We start from the raw sequence: 20,197 nt of genomic DNA, 5'->3' as shown, positions 1-20,197 counted from the left end.
TAATCGAACGAAACGCAGCTTCCACTCCGAACGCAATTGCTATCGACGCTTGGGATGGAATGTTAACGTACGCCCAATTAGACCAGATGGCCAATCGTTTAGCTCACTATCTTATTAAGACTTTCGATATAAAGACTGATGATCTTATTCTTTGCCTCTTTGAAAAGTCTTTATGGTATATCGTCACAGTTATTGCAGTTAATAAAGCCGGTGCTGCTTGGGTCCCACTTGATCCTTCGCATCCCACGCAGAGACTACAACAGGTGGCAAGACAGACTAAAGCAAAGCTGCTTCTTGCTTCGTCCTTGCAACTCAACTTGGGTAATGAGCTATCAAACACTGTTCTTGAAATCGGCCAGGCCTTGGACGATAGTCTTATCGAAACAGAGCCTAGTACTCAGGCTCCAGATGTATCGGTTTCTCCCCGCAATGCCGCGTATGTACTGTTCACCTCTGGCAGTACTGGAACACCAAAAGGACTAGTGATGGAGCACGGAGCTGTCTGTACTAGCCAAACTGCTATTACTGCTCGTATTGGCCTTCACAGCGGTGTGAGGCTACTGCAGTTTGGCGCTCATGTGTTTGATCTTTCTGTTGGTGAGATTTGTTGCTCATTGATTCGCGGGGCCTGTCTTGTCATCCCGTCCGATGAGATTCGCATGAATAGCCTTGCTAAATTTATGCGCGAGAAAGATGTTAATTGGGCATTTTTTACACCCTCTTTTATTCGCACACTCGAGCCTGCCGAAATTCCGAATATGGAATTAATTCTCCTTTGTGGTGAACCTTCTGATAAGAAAATCCTTGAGAAATGGGTTGGCAAGGTTAGGTTAATTAATGGCTGGGGTCCGGCTGAAACCTGTGTATTCAGCAGTTTACACGAGTGGAATTCGGCAACCGAGAGCCCTCTTACGGTTGGAAAACCTGTTGCTTCCTTCATCTGGATTGCTGATCCCAAGCATCCCCAGCGGCTTGCTCCAGTGGGCACCATTGGAGAGGCTGTCATACAAGGCCCTACTCTGCTGCGGGAATATCTTGATGATCCTATAAGAACACATGCCAGTATTCTTGAGTCAGTCCCCAGCTGGGCTCCACGCCATGAGCCGCAAGACCGGTGGAATCGAGTTTACCTATCTGGCGACTTTTGTAGTTATAACCCCGATGGGACCATTGAGTACCATGGACGGAAGGATACACAAATTAAGATCCGAGGGCTCCGTGTAGAGCTTGGAGAAGTTGAGCACCAAATTCGCAAGCTCTCGGAGAATCTGGTTCACGTTGCCGTGGATGTTCACAAATTTGAAGCAGGCTCAATGTTAGTTGCATACCTTGGATATTCCGAAAAGAATTCGGATGATCCAGATGCAATATTTATGCCTCTCACCAATGATCTTCAAAGAGATCTTGATGCTATGGCTAGCCAACTTGGCGTTTTGTTGCCCCGTTATATGGTGCCTACTTTGTTTATCCCATGTTCTCAGATGCCTTTCTTAACATCCGGCAAACTTGACATGGGCCGACTCCGGAGACTCACTTCTGCATTAGACCAAAAGCAGTTGCATTCTTATGCTTTAGAAGACACTCAGAAAGAAGCTGCTGAAACCGAGACGGAAATTCGTCTTCGAGACATTTGGGCCAAGATTTTAGGTCTTGCACCTCACTCAATCGGCCGCCACGACAGTTTCTTACGCATTGGTGGAGATTCAATTGCTGCTATTCGATTGGTAACCGCCGCTGGAGAGGCCGGCATCAATTTCTCGGTGAAAGATGTCTTCGATGACTCACGGCTTTGGAAATTGGCAGAACTGGCATCATCTCGACTCAAATCGGATGTTGCGGACGTGATGGTTGCACCATTTAGTCTGCTTAGTGCTACTCTGGATCAGACAGCTGTTACAGCCATTGTAAACGCACAATATGATCTACCTAATGATATCATTATAGAAGACGCCTATCCATCAACCAAGCTCCAGGAAGGTCTTATGGCAATATCTGCTAGACAGCCAGGCTCGTACGTTGCAAGGCAGGTTTATCGATTAGCCAAGAATGTTGACATCGATACCTTTAAAGCGGCTTGGGAGCGTACTATTGAACTTTGTGGCAATCTGAGAACTCGTCTTATGGTTACCAGAGATTTGAGTATACAGGTTGTGATCAAAAATGAGGAAATCCGATGGGACATTTCCAGTACGACTCTGGAGGCGTACCTGTCTCAAACGCTTAGTATGGGATACGGTGATTCTTTACTCCGCTACGCCATCGTCCATGAACCGTCAGGAGAAAGCTACTTTGTTTTGAGCATTCACCATGCCATATTTGATGGTTGGACGCTGTCTATGCTTACGAAAACCCTAGAGTCAATTTACCACGGTATTGAAGCTCCCATTTTCCGGCCCTATGCTGAATTTGTGAAGCATATTATGGACATCGATAGGGTTGCTGCTTCCGATTATTGGCGTGACCAGCTTCAGGATGCAAAGCGTGCCTCTTTCCCGCCGTTTTCGTCGTCTCAATCAGCCCAATCTGTTACTCGCATTCTTGAGAAGCCTCTCAACTTTACTCATTCAGGTCCATCTGGTATTACCAAAGCAACTATTTTAAGAGCTGCGTGGGCGGTTGTTCTATCTAAATATTCTGATACCAATGACGTGACCTTTGGCGTTAACATTTCTGGGCGCAATGCTGCCGTTCCTGGAATTGAAACGATGCCTGGATTAGTGGTCGCTACGGTGCCTGTCCGTGTACGATTACATCCTGAACAAACGGTCGCGAAGTTCCTTGAAAGTATGCAGACTCAATCAACCGACATGATTCCATATGAGCAGTTTGGTCTGCAAGACATCTCTAAGCTTAGTCTTGAAGCTAAGGATGCTTGCGATTTTTCATCTCTCATGGTTATTCAGCCCATGTCTAGCATTGTCGGTAATGTAACGTCTATTCTTGAATCCCAAGACCTTGACAAGGATGCTACAGAAGAGAGATTACAAAATTATTTCTCTTATCCCCTTGTTATTCAAGCTCATATACATGATGATGGTGCGGTCAAGTTGTTGCTCATATATGATGCCAACGTTCTTGCAGAGAATCAGCTCCAAGCATTGTCCACCCAATTCGATCATGTGGTTCAGCAGTTGCTTACCCAGGATGTCGAGGCGAAACTGGAGAACATAACTGTTACCGGACCATGGGATCTGCAGCAGGCCATCAGTTATAATGTGAATGAGCCAAGTCTGGTTAGTGCTTGTGTACATGAGCTTATTGCCCAACAAGCACTCGAGGTTCCCCATCATGAGGCCATCTATTCAAATGAAGGCACAATGACATATGCTACCTTGGATCGTCTCTCGAACCTCCTAGCCCAGTACTTGCATGGACTTGGTGTGAGACCTGAATCTGTTGTTCCGTTCTGTTTTGACAAGTCATCGTGGGCGATCGTCGCCATGCTCGCTATCCTAAAAGCTGGTGGTGCATTCCTGCCCCTTGACCCATCACATCCTCGCAACCGCCGGGAAGCTCTGGTCCGAGAAGTTAGCGCCGAGATCATGATCGTCTCGCCTTCATCATCTGTTCCTTGTGAGCATTTGACATCTACCATGGTGGAGCTTACACCTCAATTGCTTGAAGAGCTTTCATCTATCTATGATGCTTTCCAAGAGTTTCAACCAAAGGCTAAGCCTAGTAATGCAGCCTACGTTCTATTTACCTCCGGCTCTACTGGTAAACCAAAGGGTGTTTTGATGGAGCACTCTGCGTTTGCCACCAGTACCTTGGGACACGGTCGCATATATAATCTCGGTCCGTCTTCTCGCGTCTTCCAATTTTCCAACTATATTTTCGATGGAAGTTTGGGAGAGATTTTTACGACTCTTTCATTTGGCGGCACGGTTTGCGTGCCATCTGATGATGAAAGACTCCAAGGAGCTCCCTCTTTCATGCGAGAAGCCCGAGTAAATACTGCTATGTTAACACCCTCGTTCGTTCGGACCTTTACACCTGAACAAGTTCCGTCATTACAGTTGCTCATCCTTGGTGGCGAACCTTCTTCTAAAGACCTTCTGGAGATTTGGTGCGATCGCCTTCGTCTGGTTAATGGCTATGGGCCAGCTGAAGCTTGTAATTATGCGACAACACACGATTTCAAATCTACTGACTCTCCTCGCGTAATCGGACGCGGTTTCAACAGCGCTTGTTGGATTGTTGATCCGACAGACTACAATACACTAACTCCCATCGGTTGCATTGGAGAATTGGTTATTCAAGGAAATGCCCTTGCTCGCGGCTACATACGTGATGCCGACCGCACTGCAGCTTCGTTCATAACTCATATAGACTGTTTACCCAGATCTAAGATCGCAGGTCCGCACAGGTTTTATTTGACCGGTGACCTTGTTCGGTATAACGTCAACGGGGAGATGGAGTATCTTGGTAGAAAAGATACACAAGTCAAGCTTCGCGGACAACGCCTTGAGCTTGGTGAAATCGAGTATCATGTCAAGCGATCATTGTCTAATATTAAACACGTTGCTGTTGATGTGGTTCATCGTGAGGCTGGCGATGCCCTGATTGCCTTCATCTCGTTTAAGGAAAAGATGGCATCTTCTGGTAACATCCTTTTGCTCAACGATGATCTACGCCTAGCTTTGACTACTATTATGGAGCATTTGAAGATGGCTCTTCCAGGGTATATGGTGCCCACAACTATCTTACCTATGAAGAGAATGCCATTCATCACCTCGATGAAAGTTGACCGGAAGAAATTAATTGCCACTGCCACCGCTTTATCATTAGAAGAACTTACCGCTTTCTCTATGGTGAAGCGTGACTACATCGCCCCCAGTACTTTCATGGAGAAGAAGCTGGCGAGTTTATGGGCTCAGGTGCTCAAAATCGATCCTAACAATATTAGCAAGAATGATAGCTTCCTTCAAATTGGCGGTGATTCGATTTCTTCAATTCATCTAGTCGCACTTGCACAACAGTCTGGTGTTGGTTTGACTGTGGCGAGCATCTTTGCTAATTCTAAGCTATCCTCATTAGCCTTAACAGCTCAAGAGGGTATTTCACAATCAGTCCATGATGTGGTACCATTCTCAATGGTACCTACGATGGATTTGGATTCTTTACTGGAAGAAGTTCGCGCCAAGTGTGGGTTATCCAGCACTGCCGTTATTGAAGACATCTACCCTGTGACAACATTCCAAGAAGGTCTTATGGCTTTGACTGTCAAGCAACCAGGTTCTCACGTGGCCAAAAATGTTTACCGGCTCTCTGAGAACACTGATATCGCACGCTTTAAAACCGCGTGGGAAGCCACTATGGAACTATGCAGCAACCTCCGCACTAGGATCGTGCTGTCAGGCGACACTACTATTCAAGTTATCTTGAAAGATGTGTCTCCATGGGATGACACAACGAATATGACCCTCGAGTCATATCTCCAGGCTAGCCAGAGTCACATGGTCTATGGCTCTCCATTGAGCCACCACGCCCTCATTGAGCAGGCCGATGGAAGCAGCTACTTTGTGTGGTCTATTCATCATGCCGTTTTTGATGGTTGGACTACTCGCTTGGTCCTAAACACCCTATTCTCGGCGTACACGGGTGATCAACCTGCCCCATTTGCCTCTTATGCTCGTTTCATCAGCTATACTACCACCCTTAATGCTGATGCTGCCAAGACCTTCTGGACCGAGCAGTTGTTGGATGCTAAGCGGGCGGCATTCCCTGCAGCCCTTTCCCGCAATAAGCAGTCTAATACACGAGTTTTTGAGAAAGCTATTGAACTGCCACAGTTTCAACAAACTACGATCACCATGGCCTCCATTTTGCGTGCTACATGGTCTATTGTCCTCGCACGACACTGTGATACCGACGATGTAACTTTTGGAACTGCGATTTCTGGAAGACAGGCTCCGGTTCCTGGTATAACTGACATGGTAGGCCCAGTTATTGCTACTGTCCCGGTACGCGTTCGACTGGATAAGCTTGCGTCTGTTCCGAAATTTCTTCAGGGTATTCAGAATCAAGCTTCTGAAATGATTCCTTTCGAACAATTCGGTCTACAGAATATTGCAAAGTTAAATATTGAAGCTAAAGAGGCCTGTGATTTTGCATCGCTTTTAGTCATTCAGCCTATGAAGAAGCTCCTTGATACGGGCAACAACAAAGCCATCCTAGAACACATGAGTGCGACGACCGAAGATTTGGAAGAGTATATGAAAGATTACTTCTCCTATCCTCTTGTTGTGCAAGGTCATGTGTATGAAGACTCAGTTAACTTGGTCCTTATCTATGACGCGAACATTTTATCTGAGCAACAATTGCTCGCTTTAGCCCATCAATTTGAGCATGTCGCAAAGCAGCTTGTTATGGAGGATAGCAGCAATATGACTCTCGGGGATGTGTCTGTGTCAGGTTCATGGGATATTGAGTATGCTATACGTCAGAACAACGAAGTACCTGAGCTTATTGAATCTTGCTTCCATACCCTCGTCGAGCAACAGAGAATGATTCGACCGGAGTCTCCTGCTGTCCGCAGTTGGGATGGGAATTTTACGTATCGTCAACTTGATCAGGCTGCCAACAGACTGGCGAACCACCTTGTGGCAGAGTATGAAATCAAGAATGACGAGCTTATCCACGTTTGTTTCGAGAAGTCATCTTGGTTTATGGTTGCTATTCTGGCCATCAATAAAGCCGGCGGTGCTTGGGTTCCATTAGACCCTTCCCACCCTACTCAGCGCCATCAGCAGGTTGTTGGTCAAACTAAAGCTCGGCTTGCTCTGGTCTCGCCCTCAAACATTTCAACGTGCGTTGACTTAGTAGAGCACGTGGTAGAAGTTTCGTCTACTACAGATGAAATTTTGAACAAGGCTGAGTTATCTGATCGGGGCCCTGATCGCGAAATTTCTCCCTCCAACGCCGCTTACGTGCTTTTCACTTCCGGGTCCACCGGTGCTCCAAAGGGTCTCATAATGGAGCATGGAAGCCTTTGCACAGCACAAACGGCTGCTGTAAAGCGTCTGAGACTTCCTTCCGGCGCCAGGACACTACAATTTGCTTCATATGTATTCGATGCCGCAGTTGGTGAAATGGTTGCTCCACTCATTACCGGCGGGTGTTTATGTATCCCGTCAGACCACGACAGGATGAACGCGCTGCCTGAGTTTATTCGACAGAACAGCATCAACTGGGCTTGGTTTACACCGTCATTAATTCGAACCCTCAAGCCTAATGATGTACCAAGTCTTGAAACAGTAATTGTATTAGGTGAAGCTGTTACGAGAGATATAATGGATGCTTGGTTTGGCAAGGTCCGCCTCCTTAATGGATGGGGACCAGCTGAGACCTGCGTGATGTCTACCATTCATGAGTGGCAATCTATCGATGAGTCACCTCTAACAATTGGTTCCCCCGTGGGTGGTTTCTGCTGGATTGTTGATTCAGAAGATCCCCATAAAATCGCCCCAATTGGAGCGGTAGGTGAAATTGTTATCCAAGGACCAACAATATTAAGGGAATATCTAGACGACCCGGTTCGCACCGCAGCTAGTACGGTTGAGAACCTTCCTGCATGGGCGCCAAACCGAAAAACTAAGTACTGGAATCGATTCTACAAGTCTGGCGACCTTGCTTTTTATAATACAGACGGAACTATTCAGTTTGTGAGTCGCAAGGACACGCAAATCAAGATCCGCGGCCTTCGTGTTGAATTAGGCGAAGTTGAACACCACGTCAAGATTGCCTTCAGCGGCGTTAAACAGGTTGCTGTCGATGTCATCAGATCCGGCATCGGTGCTAGTTTGGTGGCATACTTTTGCTTTACCGATGAAATACGAACTACTGGTACTCGTGCTGGCTCTGATGATAGTGGTCCATTTGTCCAGATGAACGATGAATTGCAGGGACATCTCACTAAGGTGATAGGCCAGCTTAACATCTCATTGCCGCGATATATGGTTCCAACATTCTTCATTCCTTGTCGGTATATGCCTTACATTACTTCAAGAAAATTGGATAGAAATGACCTCAAACGACGAACTGCTGGACTTAAACAAGAAGAGCTCATGATGTATTCTCTTCAAACAGGAAAGAAACGCGCACCACAAACAATAATGGAAAAAGACCTTCAAGCAATTTGGTCTCAACTATTATCTCTTTCATCGGAGTATATTGGTCTTGACGACAGCTTTTTGGGCTTAGGCGGTGATTCAATTACTGCTATTCACCTCGTCACTATGTCCCGTGAGAAGGGCATCTCATTGGCGGCTCAGGATATTTTCGATGACCCGCGATTGTTTGCCGTCGCTTCACGTGCCAAGAAGGCGGATGAAGATGAACAAGAAGCTCTCGTGATTTCTCCCTTCTCGCTTCTCAGTGGGAAATTACAGCAATTGGTCATAGCCGATGACGTTCGCTCCCAGTGTAGCTTGCCTTCCGGAACCATTGTGGATGCCTATCCGTGTACCGCTCTGCAAGAGGGCCTCATGGCATTGTCTGTCAAGCAACCTGGCTCATATATTGCCAAGTTTGTCTACCGCATACCCGCTTATGTGGACATTCCTCGCTTTAAAGCTTCCTGGGAGAAGACTGTTACCCTTTGCGACAACCTTCGAACTCGAGTTGTCCTTGTTGATGGACGAGCGACTCAAATTGTTATCAATGAGCCCATCACTTGGACACTCAGCCTTGATTTGAATATCGCATTTTCGGATATGAGATCAGTCAATATGACTTACGGATCCCCCCTATCTCAGTTTGCATTGGTCGAGCAGAGTAGTGGCGATATTTTCTTTTTGTGGTCAATTCATCATGCTATATTCGACGGCTGGACAGTACCAATATTGATGAACACATTGCATGCTCTCTATCGTGGTGTAGAGCCAGCGCAACCCGTATCTTATGCTCGATTTGTCAAGTTTACTATAGACGTTGACAATGAGGATACTGTCAAGTACTGGAGAGATCAATTGCATGACGCAAAGAAAGCCACGTTCCCTCCAGTTACACCTACTCGACCTAACGCTATGAATGTTCTGGAGAAATCCATCAATTACTCTCGGACTGTCGGTTCTTCAATTACCAGGGCCACTCTCCTACGAGCCGCATGGGCTCTTGTGCTTTCTCGATACTCTGAAAGCAACGATGTGACCTTTGGTACCACAATCTCCGGTCGTCAGGCTCCTGTCAATGGTATCACTAAAATGGCTGGCCCTGCTGTTGCAACTGTTCCTGCTCGAATTCGCCTTGATAAACAACAGACTGTATCTGCCTTCCTAGAGAGTGTCCAGAATCAAGCCCTGGGTATGATACCTTACGAGCAGTATGGTCTACAGAATATCTCAAAAATCAGCTTGGATGCCAAGGAAGCTTGTGATTTTACCTCACTATTGGTTATCCAACCCATCGATCAATTGAACTATCGTAGTGATGATGCGCTTTTGGTCCCAGCTAAATCTTCCATCACTGAAGAAGCAGACATCATGAAAAATTACTTCTCATATCCTCTTGTTATCCAAGGTCATCTTTATGAAAACACAATCAACCTCATGCTCAATTATGATTCTCAAATCCTGTCGGAAAGCAAGATGCAGGCCTTATCTTATCATTTTGAGAATGCTGTTCAAGAACTTACTAGCAAAGGCGACCTGCTTCTTGGTGATATATCTCTATCAAGTAGCTGGGATTTTGACCAGGCTCACAAACTCAACAGCAGAACGCCCGACGCTGTTGAACGATGCTTCCATGAAATGGTTGACGAAGTTGCGTTGGTTAGAAGTGACTCTCTAGCCATTTCTGGTTGGGATAAGTCGTTTACCTATAAAGAAATGACGGAGACATCGAACCGCATTGCTCACTATCTTGTTTCTGAGCACGGAGTCAAAGTCGGAGATATTATTCATGTATGCTTCGAAAAGTCGGCTTGGTTCCTCATAGCTACCCTAGCTATCAATAAGGCTGGTGCAGCCTGGTCAACTCTTGACCCATCTCACCCACCTGAACGATATCAGAAGATCATCAGTCAAACTGGTTCTCAGCTAGCACTGGCTTCAGCTGTAAATTCTCACAGGTGTATTGGTTTATTGCCAAAAGTTATTGAACTGACACCTGAACTTGACGCCAAGCTGGCTCTCAATAGTCAATGGAGCACCAAAAGACCAGTTGTGAAAGTCACCCCCAGCGATGCCGCTTATATCTTATTCACCTCGGGATCCACAGGTGTACCAAAAGGTGTTGTGGTTGAACACGCGTCACTTTGCACTAGTCAAACGTCTCTATCACAGGCTCTTCAATTTCAGGAAGCGTTTAGAGTTCTTCAGTTCTCGTCTTACTCATTTGATGCTGCATTGTTTGAGATTGGCTCCACCTTCCTCACTGGTGCGTGCCTGTTTGTTCCCTCATGGGATGAACAGATGGACCAGTTAACAGAATACATCCGAAAGCATCAGATTACCTGCGCGCTTTTGACTCCGACTCTGGCTCGAACTATCCGCCCCGAGGATGTTCCTTCCCTTGACATGCTGTTATCCGCCGGCGAAGCTCCTACACGTGAAATTCTAGATATCTGGTTTGGAAAAGTCAGACTTCTTAACGCTTGGGGCCCAACTGAATGCTGTGTTATTGCGTGTCTTCACGAATGGACTTCCGTTGATGAGTCCCCAAAGGTTATCGGTCGACCAATCGGCGGCTCATGCTGGATTGTCGATCCAGACGATGTGACACGCATGGCACCTTCAGGTACGGTTGGAGAAATTGTTATACAGGGCCGAAATATGCTACGTGAATATCTCTCCGATCCCGTCAAAACTGCTGCCGCTACAGTCACGGGTCTTCCCCAATGGGTTCCAAAGCGTGATTATCTTCATTGGGATCGCTTCTATCTTACAGGTGACTTGGGTTTCATCAATGAGTCTGGAAATATAGAATATTGTACCCGTAAAGACACTCAAGTCAAGATTCGAGGGCAGCGTCTCGAGCTTGGAGAGATTGAGCACCATATTCAGGCGAATCTCGAAGGTGTCCGACAGATCGCCGTGGACGTTGTCAAATCTGATGCTGGCTCAACGCTTATTGCTTTCGTTTGCTTCTCTGATGCCAAGGAACCGATGAGCCTCGACGAAAACACAATTGGAAACGGGGTATTTTTGCCACTTAAAGGAAGTCTTCAAGCTACGATTAGTAGTCTGGTGGGAACACTGGGTACTCTCATGCCCCGATACATGGTGCCGAGTGCATTCATTCCATGTGCCTACATGCCTCTGGCAACTTCAACTAAATTAGATCGCAAGAGGTTGAAGGAACTGGCTGCTTCTCTTAGCCAAGAGGAAATGGCTGTCTACTCGCTCGCCAATGAAGAAAAAACTGCCCCGCAGACAGTTATGGAGAGCCGTATCCAGAAATTATGGGCACAGGTCTTGGATCTTAGTATCGACGTGATAGGACGCGACGACTCTTTCCTTCAAATTGGCGGCGATTCTATTTCTGCAATTCAACTTGTTTCTGTCGCTCAAGACGCCAACCTCAGAATCACCGTCAGGGATATCTTTAACGATCCACGGCTGTTGGCTATTGCGTCTAAAGCCACTGAGATTGGTGAAAATGGTGAAGAAGTGGTCCACATTGAACCTTTCGGTCTTCTGGACGACTCTCTTAAAAGTATCGTTCTCAGTCAAAGTATTCAAAGTCAATACAATCTTCCAATGGATAGGGAAATAGAGGATGCCTATCCATGTACGAAACTCCAGGAGGGTCTCATGGCTCTCGCTGTCAAGCAGCCCGGATCGTACATTGCTAAATTTCTCTATCGAATTTCTCGTAACGTCGACATCTCACACTTCAAAGCCTCTTGGGAGAAGACAGTTCGCCTGTTATCCAATCTTCGCACCAGAATCTTCAATGTTGGCGGCATGTCCATCCAGGCTGTCCTAGAAAATGATATTTCTTGGCAATCAACCGATGGTCACTCTTTGCGTTCTTATATGCAGGCCGCTGAAACTTGTGAGATGTCTTATGGCTCCTCGTTGGCTCGATATGCTCTTATTGAAGAAAGTGGCGAAACATATTTCGCATTATTCATGCACCATGCCATTTTTGACGGTTGGGGCATAAGAGTTGCTATGGGAATCTTTCACTCTATCTTCCGCAACCAAAGCCCTATGGCTGTAGAGCCTTACGCACGATTCGTCCAGTACACTTTGAATATTGACAATAATGGGGCAGCGGATTACTGGAAGGCTCAATTCGAAGGCGCAAGACAAACAGTGTTCCCAGCGACGCCATCATCCGTGCATGAGAAGAAGAGAAATACTACGCTCACGTTTGAGAAGACAATTGAACTGCCTAATGTGAGCAAGACTTCAGTCACAAAAGCCACTATGCTTCGAGCTGCCTGGGCCATCGTGTTAGCCAAATACTGCGATTCTGATGATATTACCTTTGGTACCACAATATCTGGTAGGCAAGCGCCCGTTCATGGCCTTGCGGACATGACCGGACCTGCTATTGCCACAGTCCCTGTCCGCGTTCTCATTGACCGCACCCAGTCTATCGGGGATTACTTACAAACTATTCAAAGCCAGGCAAACGACATGATTCCCTTTGAACAATTCGGCTTACAAAACATTTCCAAACTTAGTTCTGATGCTAAAGATGCCTGCAATTTTAGCAGTCTGCTTGTGATTCAACCTATACAATCACTATCCTATGTGGATGATAGTGCAGACGCTATTTTTGTCCATGCAGAGGTTGAAAAGGAAATTGGCGACACAGTCCAAAATTATTTCAGCTATCCATTAGTTATTCAAGGACACATGCATGAAAGCTTCATTAATCTGGTTCTGATTTACGATGCGGATGTGCTACCCGAGAGCCAGATGATTGCTTTATCCCACCAATTCGAAATAGTCATGAAACAACTAGCCTCTCAGTCAGACCAAGAGCTGGGCTCTGTTTCTTTGGCTAGTGATTGGGACCTTGCTCATTCTATGAAGCAGAATAGCGATATCCCCGATATTGTTGAGTCTTGTGTTCATCAATTAATTGAGCGCCAAGCTGCGGCTCAGCCAGATGCCCTTGCTATTGTGAGCTGGGATCGCGATTTTACGTACCGACAACTTAACGAAGCATCTAATAGGCTGGCACATTTACTTGTCAGCAAATATAATGTTCAGCCAGAAGACTTGATCCCAGTCTGCTTTGAGAAGAGTGCCTGGTATTTTGTCGCTATTACGGCGATCAATAAAGCCGGCGCTGCCTGGGTCCCCCTTGACCCCTCACATCCAGAATTACGTCTCCGTCAAGTAGTTTCCCAGGTCCATGCCAAACTGGCTCTGTCATCTTCAGCCAATTCCAAATTATGTGGTATTCTCGTTGACAAGGTCGTCGAAATAAACGCGGAGCTTGATAACAAGCTATTGGCAACTGAAGCCAGTGCGAATGGTCCCATTGTGGCTATCTCTCCGCGTAACGCCGCATATGTGCTATTTACATCTGGCAGCACAGGAACTCCAAAAGGTCTTGTTATGGAACATGGGTCTGTCTGTACGTCGCAGGTAGCCATTGCCAAAAGACTTGGTCTAAACTCGAAAGTTCGAATGTTGCAATTTGCTGCGTTTGTCTTTGATCTATCAATTGGCGAGATCATTGGACCGCTTATTTCCGGTGCTTGCATTTGTGTTCCGTCAGAGGATACCCGCATGAGTGGCATTGTTGACTTCATTAATACCAAGGCTGTTACTTGGGCGTATCTGACACCATCCTTTGTTCGTACAATTAAACCATCGGAGGTGTCTCAACTAGAGCTTCTACTCCTTGCGGGTGAAGCTGTTCCTCGGGACATTTTTACGACCTGGTTTGGTAAGCTCCGTCTAATCAATGGATGGGGCCCTGCCGAAACTTGTTGCTTTAGCGCATTGCATGAATGGCAATCTGCTGAAGAAAGTCCTCTTACTGTCGGTCGTCCCGTGGGTTCATTCTGCTGGATAGTTGACCCAGAAAATCCGTGCCAACTTGCGCCAACCGGTATCTTAGGCGAAGCTGTAATTCAAGGTCCAACAATTTTACGCGAGTATTTATCAGATAAAGAACGTACTGACGCTGCTGTTGTTAAATCTCTCCCTGAGTGGGCACCATTCCGCGAGCAGGCCAGTTGGAACCGCTTCTATAAATCGGGAGATCTTTGCAAGTATAATCCTGATGGAACTATCGAATTTTCTAGTCGCAAGGATACACAAGTTAAGATACGTGGCTTGAGAGTTGAATTAGGTGAAGTTGAACACGCTGTTCAGGTCGCTTTAGATGGTGTCCGACAAATCGCGGTTGACATCTTCAAGGGCGATAATGGTACCAACCTCGTGGCATATTTCTCGTTTAGTGATGAAACTCGCCAGATTCACGAAGCCGATCCTTCTGGACCCTTTCAACAGTTGGATGAGAATTTGCAAGCCCGTCTAACAGCTGTTGTAGGGGAGCTTAGCATAGCTCTGCCCAGGTACATGATTCCAACTCTATTTATCCCTTGCAAGTATATGCCTTCTATCACATCTACCAAACTCGATAGGGGCGAGCTTCGGCGTCGCACTGCTAGCCTTACTCAATCTGAACTGGCTGTGTTCTCTCTACTAAGTGGTAAGAAGAGGGCTCCTGAGACGCCAATGGAAAATCTTATTCAGCGCATTTGGTCAGAGCTTCTTGACATGCCACTTGATTCTATTGGTCGTGATGATAGCTTTTTAGCACTCGGAGGTGATTCAATTACTGCCATCCACTTAGTGAGCGTTTCCCGAGAACATGGGATTCATCTTGCTGTAAAGGATATCTTTAATGACCCACGTCTACTGGCTGTTGCCAGTAAGGCTAAGGAACTTGATATCGAGGATCAACAACAGCCGCTGGAAATATTACCATTTAGCCTTCTCAGCCCTGAGAAACGCGACACCGTTGTTGGATCCTCTGTCACGCAGCAGCTCAAGTTGCTCGCAGGCCAGACCGTTGAAGACGCATATCCATGCACTAAGCTCCAGGAAGGCTTGATGGCGTTATCCGTGAGCCAGCCAGGAAGCTACATTGCGAGATATGTATACCGCCTACCCCAGTCAGCTGACATTGCTCGTTTCAAATCTGCTTGGGAACGGACAGTAATCCAGCATCCTATTTTGAGAACGAGAATCATCCTAGTCAACACTACCTGTGTTCAGCTGGTAGTCAAGGATGGTGTTGCTTGGGATCACCAAGATTCCAGCGATCTGAAGGAAGCTGTCCTTGTTACTCACTCATATACCATGACATACGGCACCCCTCTATCCAGATACTCTATCCATGAGTCCAAATCCGGTGACAAGTACTTTTTATGGACAATCCATCACTCAATACACGATGGTTGGGCTGTGTCTGTGATTTTTAATACACTTGATCAGGCCTATAAGGGCCTCGAACTGGGAACTCCCAAGGGTTTCGCGGGCTTCATCAGGTATACCATGGAACTTGAACAGAAAGCTGCTGGTGATTATTGGAGAGCACAGCTTCAGAATGCAAAGCGGGCCAGCTTCCCAAAGACTGATCTCGCGCCGAAGTCCACTGCCACTGAACAAAAGATTCGTACCATGTCTACTTCTGTGAAATTCTCGACATCATTCAGCAGTGTCGCCACGAAGGCCACCATTATAAGAGCTGCCTGGGCAATTATTCTTGCAAGATATTGCGAAAACGATGATGTTTGCTTCGGAGCTACCATCTCTGGAAGGCAAGCGCCTGTATACGGCCTCCTGGACATGGCCGGTCCGGCAGTGGCAACTGTCCCAGTTCGCGTGCGGCTTGACAAAGATCAGAGCATTTCTCAATTCTTACAGAATATTCAAAACCAAGCCCACGAAATGGTGCCATATGAACAGTACGGTCTTCAAAGCATTGCTAAATTGGGCAGTGATGCAAGAGATGCTTGTGATTTTACATCGCTCTTGGTAATCCAGCCGGTCCAACGACAAGAATTCGGCATGCAGTCAAATGATGCCCTTTTAATCCCAGTTGAGGTAGAGCTTGAGGATATGCTTCAAAACTATTACAACTACCCTCTGGTTCTCCAGGGTCATGTTTACGACGACTATGCCGACCTCGTTTTGATTTACAATTCTACTGTTATTCCCGAGCCACAGGCGACCGTTCTCAGCCACCATTTTAGCAACGTTGTACAGCAATTGCTGACGAAGGAAATTGATGGCAAGCTGGGAGATATCTCAGTTGCTGGCTCATTTGACCTAGAGCTTGCCCAGAAATCTAATGGGGCTGGGCCCGAGATTATTGATGAGTGCATTCATCACATTATTGCGAGACAAGTTGAACGAAGATCGAATGCACCTGCTATTGATGCCTGGGACGGACAGTTCACCTATGGTGAATTAGACCGCGCAGCTAACAGATTGGCACACCTCCTCATCAATGACTATGGAGTAAAGATTGGCGACATTGTGCATGTTTGCTTTGAGAAGTCCAAGTGGTATGTCGTGGCTATTCTGGCAATTAATAAGGCCGGCGCTGCTTGGGCTCCATTTGATCCTGCGCATCCTCTTCAGCGACTCCAAGCTGTTGCCAGTCGAACTGGTGCCAAGCTGGCCCTTGCTTCAACTGCCAACACAAGCCTCTGTGAACAAGTGGTGGACTTCGTAGTTGAAGTTTCATCTACATCTGACAGAGAGCTTTTGAATTCGTACGGCATTAGCGAAAAGGGGCCTGATGTTAACGTTACCCCTACTGATGCTGCCTACATTTTGTTCACATCAGGATCTACTGGCATGCCTAAGGGTATTGTGATGCAACACAGAGCACTTTGCACAAGCCAAACAGCAATCAGTGGATGGCTCGGTCTTGACCACACTGTTAGGATGCTGCAATTCTCATCGTTCGTTTTTGATGTGTCAGTGGGCGAAATTATGCAGTCCCTAATGAACGGTGCTTGCGTGTGTGTTCCATCAGATCACATGCGCCTTAATAGCCTTGATGGCTTCGTCCGCGACTTCAATGTCACATGGGCATATCTGACCCCGTCATTCACTCGTACCTTAAAACCTAAAGATTTCCCTAATCTTGAGCTGCTACTTCTTATTGGCGAAGCTACGACTCAAGATGTACTCGACACTTGGTTCGGTCTTCCTAAAACGCGATTTATTAACGCTTGGGGCCCTGCAGAGACCTGCGTTTTTAGTTCACTTTATGAGTGGCACTCTAATATCGAGTCTCCCATGAAACTTGGTCGGGCTGTTGGCGCGCATGTGTGGATTGTTGATGCGGACAACCCTCAGAGACTTGCGCCCACTGGCTGTTTAGGCGAAATTGTTGTCCAAGGTCCTTCACTCCTCAAGCAGTATCTTGCGGACCCTGAGAAAACAGTTGCTGCTACAGTCACTGAGCTTCCTGAGTGGGCTCCTCAACGCCAATCTATGTCATGGAACCGATTTTATAAAACAGGTGATTTGGGTTTCTACGATCACGATGGCATACTCCATTTTGCTAGCCGAAAAGATACACAAGTTAAGATTCGTGGATTGCGTGTTGAGTTGGGCGAAGTTGAACACCGCATTCAAGGCTCTTTGGAGGGCGTTCGCCAGGTTGCTGTTGATGTCTTTAAGACTGAAAAGGGGGCTAACTTGGTTGCCTACTTCTGCTTTTCTGACGATACTAAAACTCCAGCTCAGAGTGCTGGCCTCGAAGGCAAAGACATATTCTTGGCTATCGATACTGAGCTGAAATCCAAGCTGGATGAAATGCTTGCCAAGCTGAACTCTGTATTGCCAACATACATGATTCCAACTATGTTTATTCCTTGTGAATACATGCCTTTCATTGCCTCTTCTAAGTTAGACCGTGTCAAGCTTCGGGGCTTAACCGTCGATCTCAGTCAAGACCAATTGGAAACTTATTCCTTGCTAGATAATGAGAAGCAGGAACCCCAGACTGAGATGGAATTCCGTCTCCAGCAGCTCTGGGCTGAGATTCTAGATTTGCCAGAGACTTCGATTGGCCGACATGATAATTTTATGCGAATTGGCGGTGACTCGATTGCTGCTATTCAACTTGTTTCAATGGCCCGTGATGTCGGAATTGGCCTCACGGTGAACGATGTCTTTGATGATGCCCGCCTGATTTCGGTTGCTGCCAAAGCTATTGACGAGGGCGAAGGTGGCAATGTTGTGGCGGCAATTGAAGCATTCAGTCTTTTGCCTACACAATTTGAAGATCTTGTTCTGCAACATACTCTTGCTGATGGTCAATTCATCGAAGATGCTTATCCCTGCAGCAGTCTCCAAGAAGGTCTCATGGCTCTCGCTGTAAAACAACCCGGCTCTTACATCGCCAAGTATATGTACAAACTTTCTGAACATGTTGACGTTAACAAATTCAAAGTAGCTTGGGAGAGCACAGTTGAGATGGTCAGTGCTCTGCGCACCCGAATCATCCAAACTGGCGGCCGTTCTATTCAGATTGTTGTAAATGGCGATATTACTTGGGACGAAGTCGACAGTGACTTACAGTCATATCTTGCTCAATCTAAAACCCTCGATATGGGATATGGTTCTCGACTTTGTCAATACGCTTTGATTCGACATGGGAACGATACATACTTTAGATGGAACATGCACCATGCTATTGTCGATGGTTTATCAACACAGAACATCTTAGGTATGCTATTCAACATTTATGGTGGTATCAATATTTCGCCACTGCCACCATATACTCGGTTTATACAATATATTCTTCAACAGGAAGAAGACACCATAGCCAAATACTGGGAAACTCAGCTGCATAATGCGCAAAAGGCGAATTTCCCGCCGCGTGATGTGTCTCGCGACAAACCTGCTGCCACTCAGATGTTGCAGATATCTATCGATCTCCCCCCGAGTATAAAAGATTCCACAATTACAGTGGCTACAGTCATTCGGGCTGCTTGGGCCATTGTGCTTGCTAAATACTGCGACTCTGACGATGTGACGTTCGGTACCACTATTTCTGGTCGACAAGCACCCATCCCGGAGATCATGGGAATGGTCGGCCCTACCATTGCCACTGTGCCAGTCCGTATACGCATTGACCCCCAGCAGCTAATCTATGGCTTCCTTGAAGGAGTTCAAAGACAGGGCGTGGAGATGATTGCCTTTGAGCAGTACGGCCTTCAAAACATTGCCAAATTGGGTGACGACGCACGGGATGCGTGTGATTTTAACAGCCTTCTTATCGTCCAGCCCATGCAGCATCTTGGTGGCAAGGGCAATGATGATGCCATCTTGGTTGACGCTAGTATTGAGGCAGATGATGCTACTGGTCCTCTTCAGAACTATTTCTCTTATCCCCTTGTTATCCAGGCTCACTTATATAATGATCATATAAGCCTTGTGCTTGTTTATGACTCGAACATTATTCCAGAAACGCGGCTAACTGCTTTATCTCATCATTTCGGTCACGTTTTGACGCAGCTAACTACCGCTGAGCCTGCTATTCTGGAGACAATCTCAGTCTCCTCAGCATACGATGTTGAGAGAGCCATGATAGTCAACGCTGAGGTTCCTGAGGTCATTGACGGCTGCATGCACGATTTGTTCGAGGATCGAGTCAATTTAAACCCGCAAGCTCCGGCTATTGCTGCCTGGGACGGTAACTTCACCTATAGCGAGCTCAATAGAGCAGCTAATAGGTTGGCTCACCACCTGATCAATGACTACGGCGTCAAGCCGAACGATTTTGTCCATGTTTGTTTTGACAAATCAGCATGGCACATCGTATCAATAATTGCAATTAGCAAGGCGGGTGCCACTTGGGTTCCATTAGATCCTTTCCACCCAGAGCAACGATTGCGATCGATTGTCAGCCAGACCAAGGCCAAACTGGCTTTAGTCTCGCCGGGCAACGCAGCTGTCTTCTCCGCCTTAGTTGAAAACGTTATTGAGGTAGCTTCAGCTCTCGATAGCATGCTTCCTGCTCAAGATGGATATAAAAGACCTAGTGTGTCTGTTACGTCTCAAACAGTTGCGTATGTGCTTTTCACTTCTGGTTCTACAGGTACACCCAAAGGTGTGATGATACAGCACGGTTCTTTATGCACGAATATGATTGCAATCTCTGAGAGGCTGCGCTATCATTCAAATGTGCGTATACTACAATTTTCCGCCTATGTATTCGACTTCTCTATTCTTGAGATTATCGGGTCGTTACT

The 20,197-nt window shown here is 46.6% G+C and overlaps 1 protein-coding gene across 1 annotated transcript in view; it reads left to right on the top strand.

The window, feature by feature from the left end:
* Window positions 1-20,197, top strand: part of V8C40DRAFT_287033 (amino acid adenylation) — a gene marked incomplete at its 5' end in the record, with an annotated part of 66,075 nt that overhangs the window by 20,386 nt on the left and 25,492 nt on the right. The window contains 2 exons of the mRNA XM_083222630.1: window positions 82-10,055; window positions 10,125-20,014. Of these exons, the coding sequence (XP_083073502.1) occupies window positions 82-10,055; window positions 10,125-20,014 (19,864 nt within the window). The remainder of the gene's footprint in view (window positions 1-81; window positions 10,056-10,124; window positions 20,015-20,197) is intronic.

This window comes from Trichoderma camerunense (genome assembly GCF_050948025.1).
Source record: "Trichoderma camerunense strain CBS 138272 chromosome Unknown V8C40scaffold_8, whole genome shotgun sequence".
Classification (NCBI taxonomy): domain Eukaryota; kingdom Fungi; phylum Ascomycota; class Sordariomycetes; order Hypocreales; family Hypocreaceae; genus Trichoderma; species Trichoderma camerunense.
The sequence above is the reverse complement of the archived record's forward strand: the minus strand, read 5'-3'. Positions and strand labels throughout refer to the sequence as shown.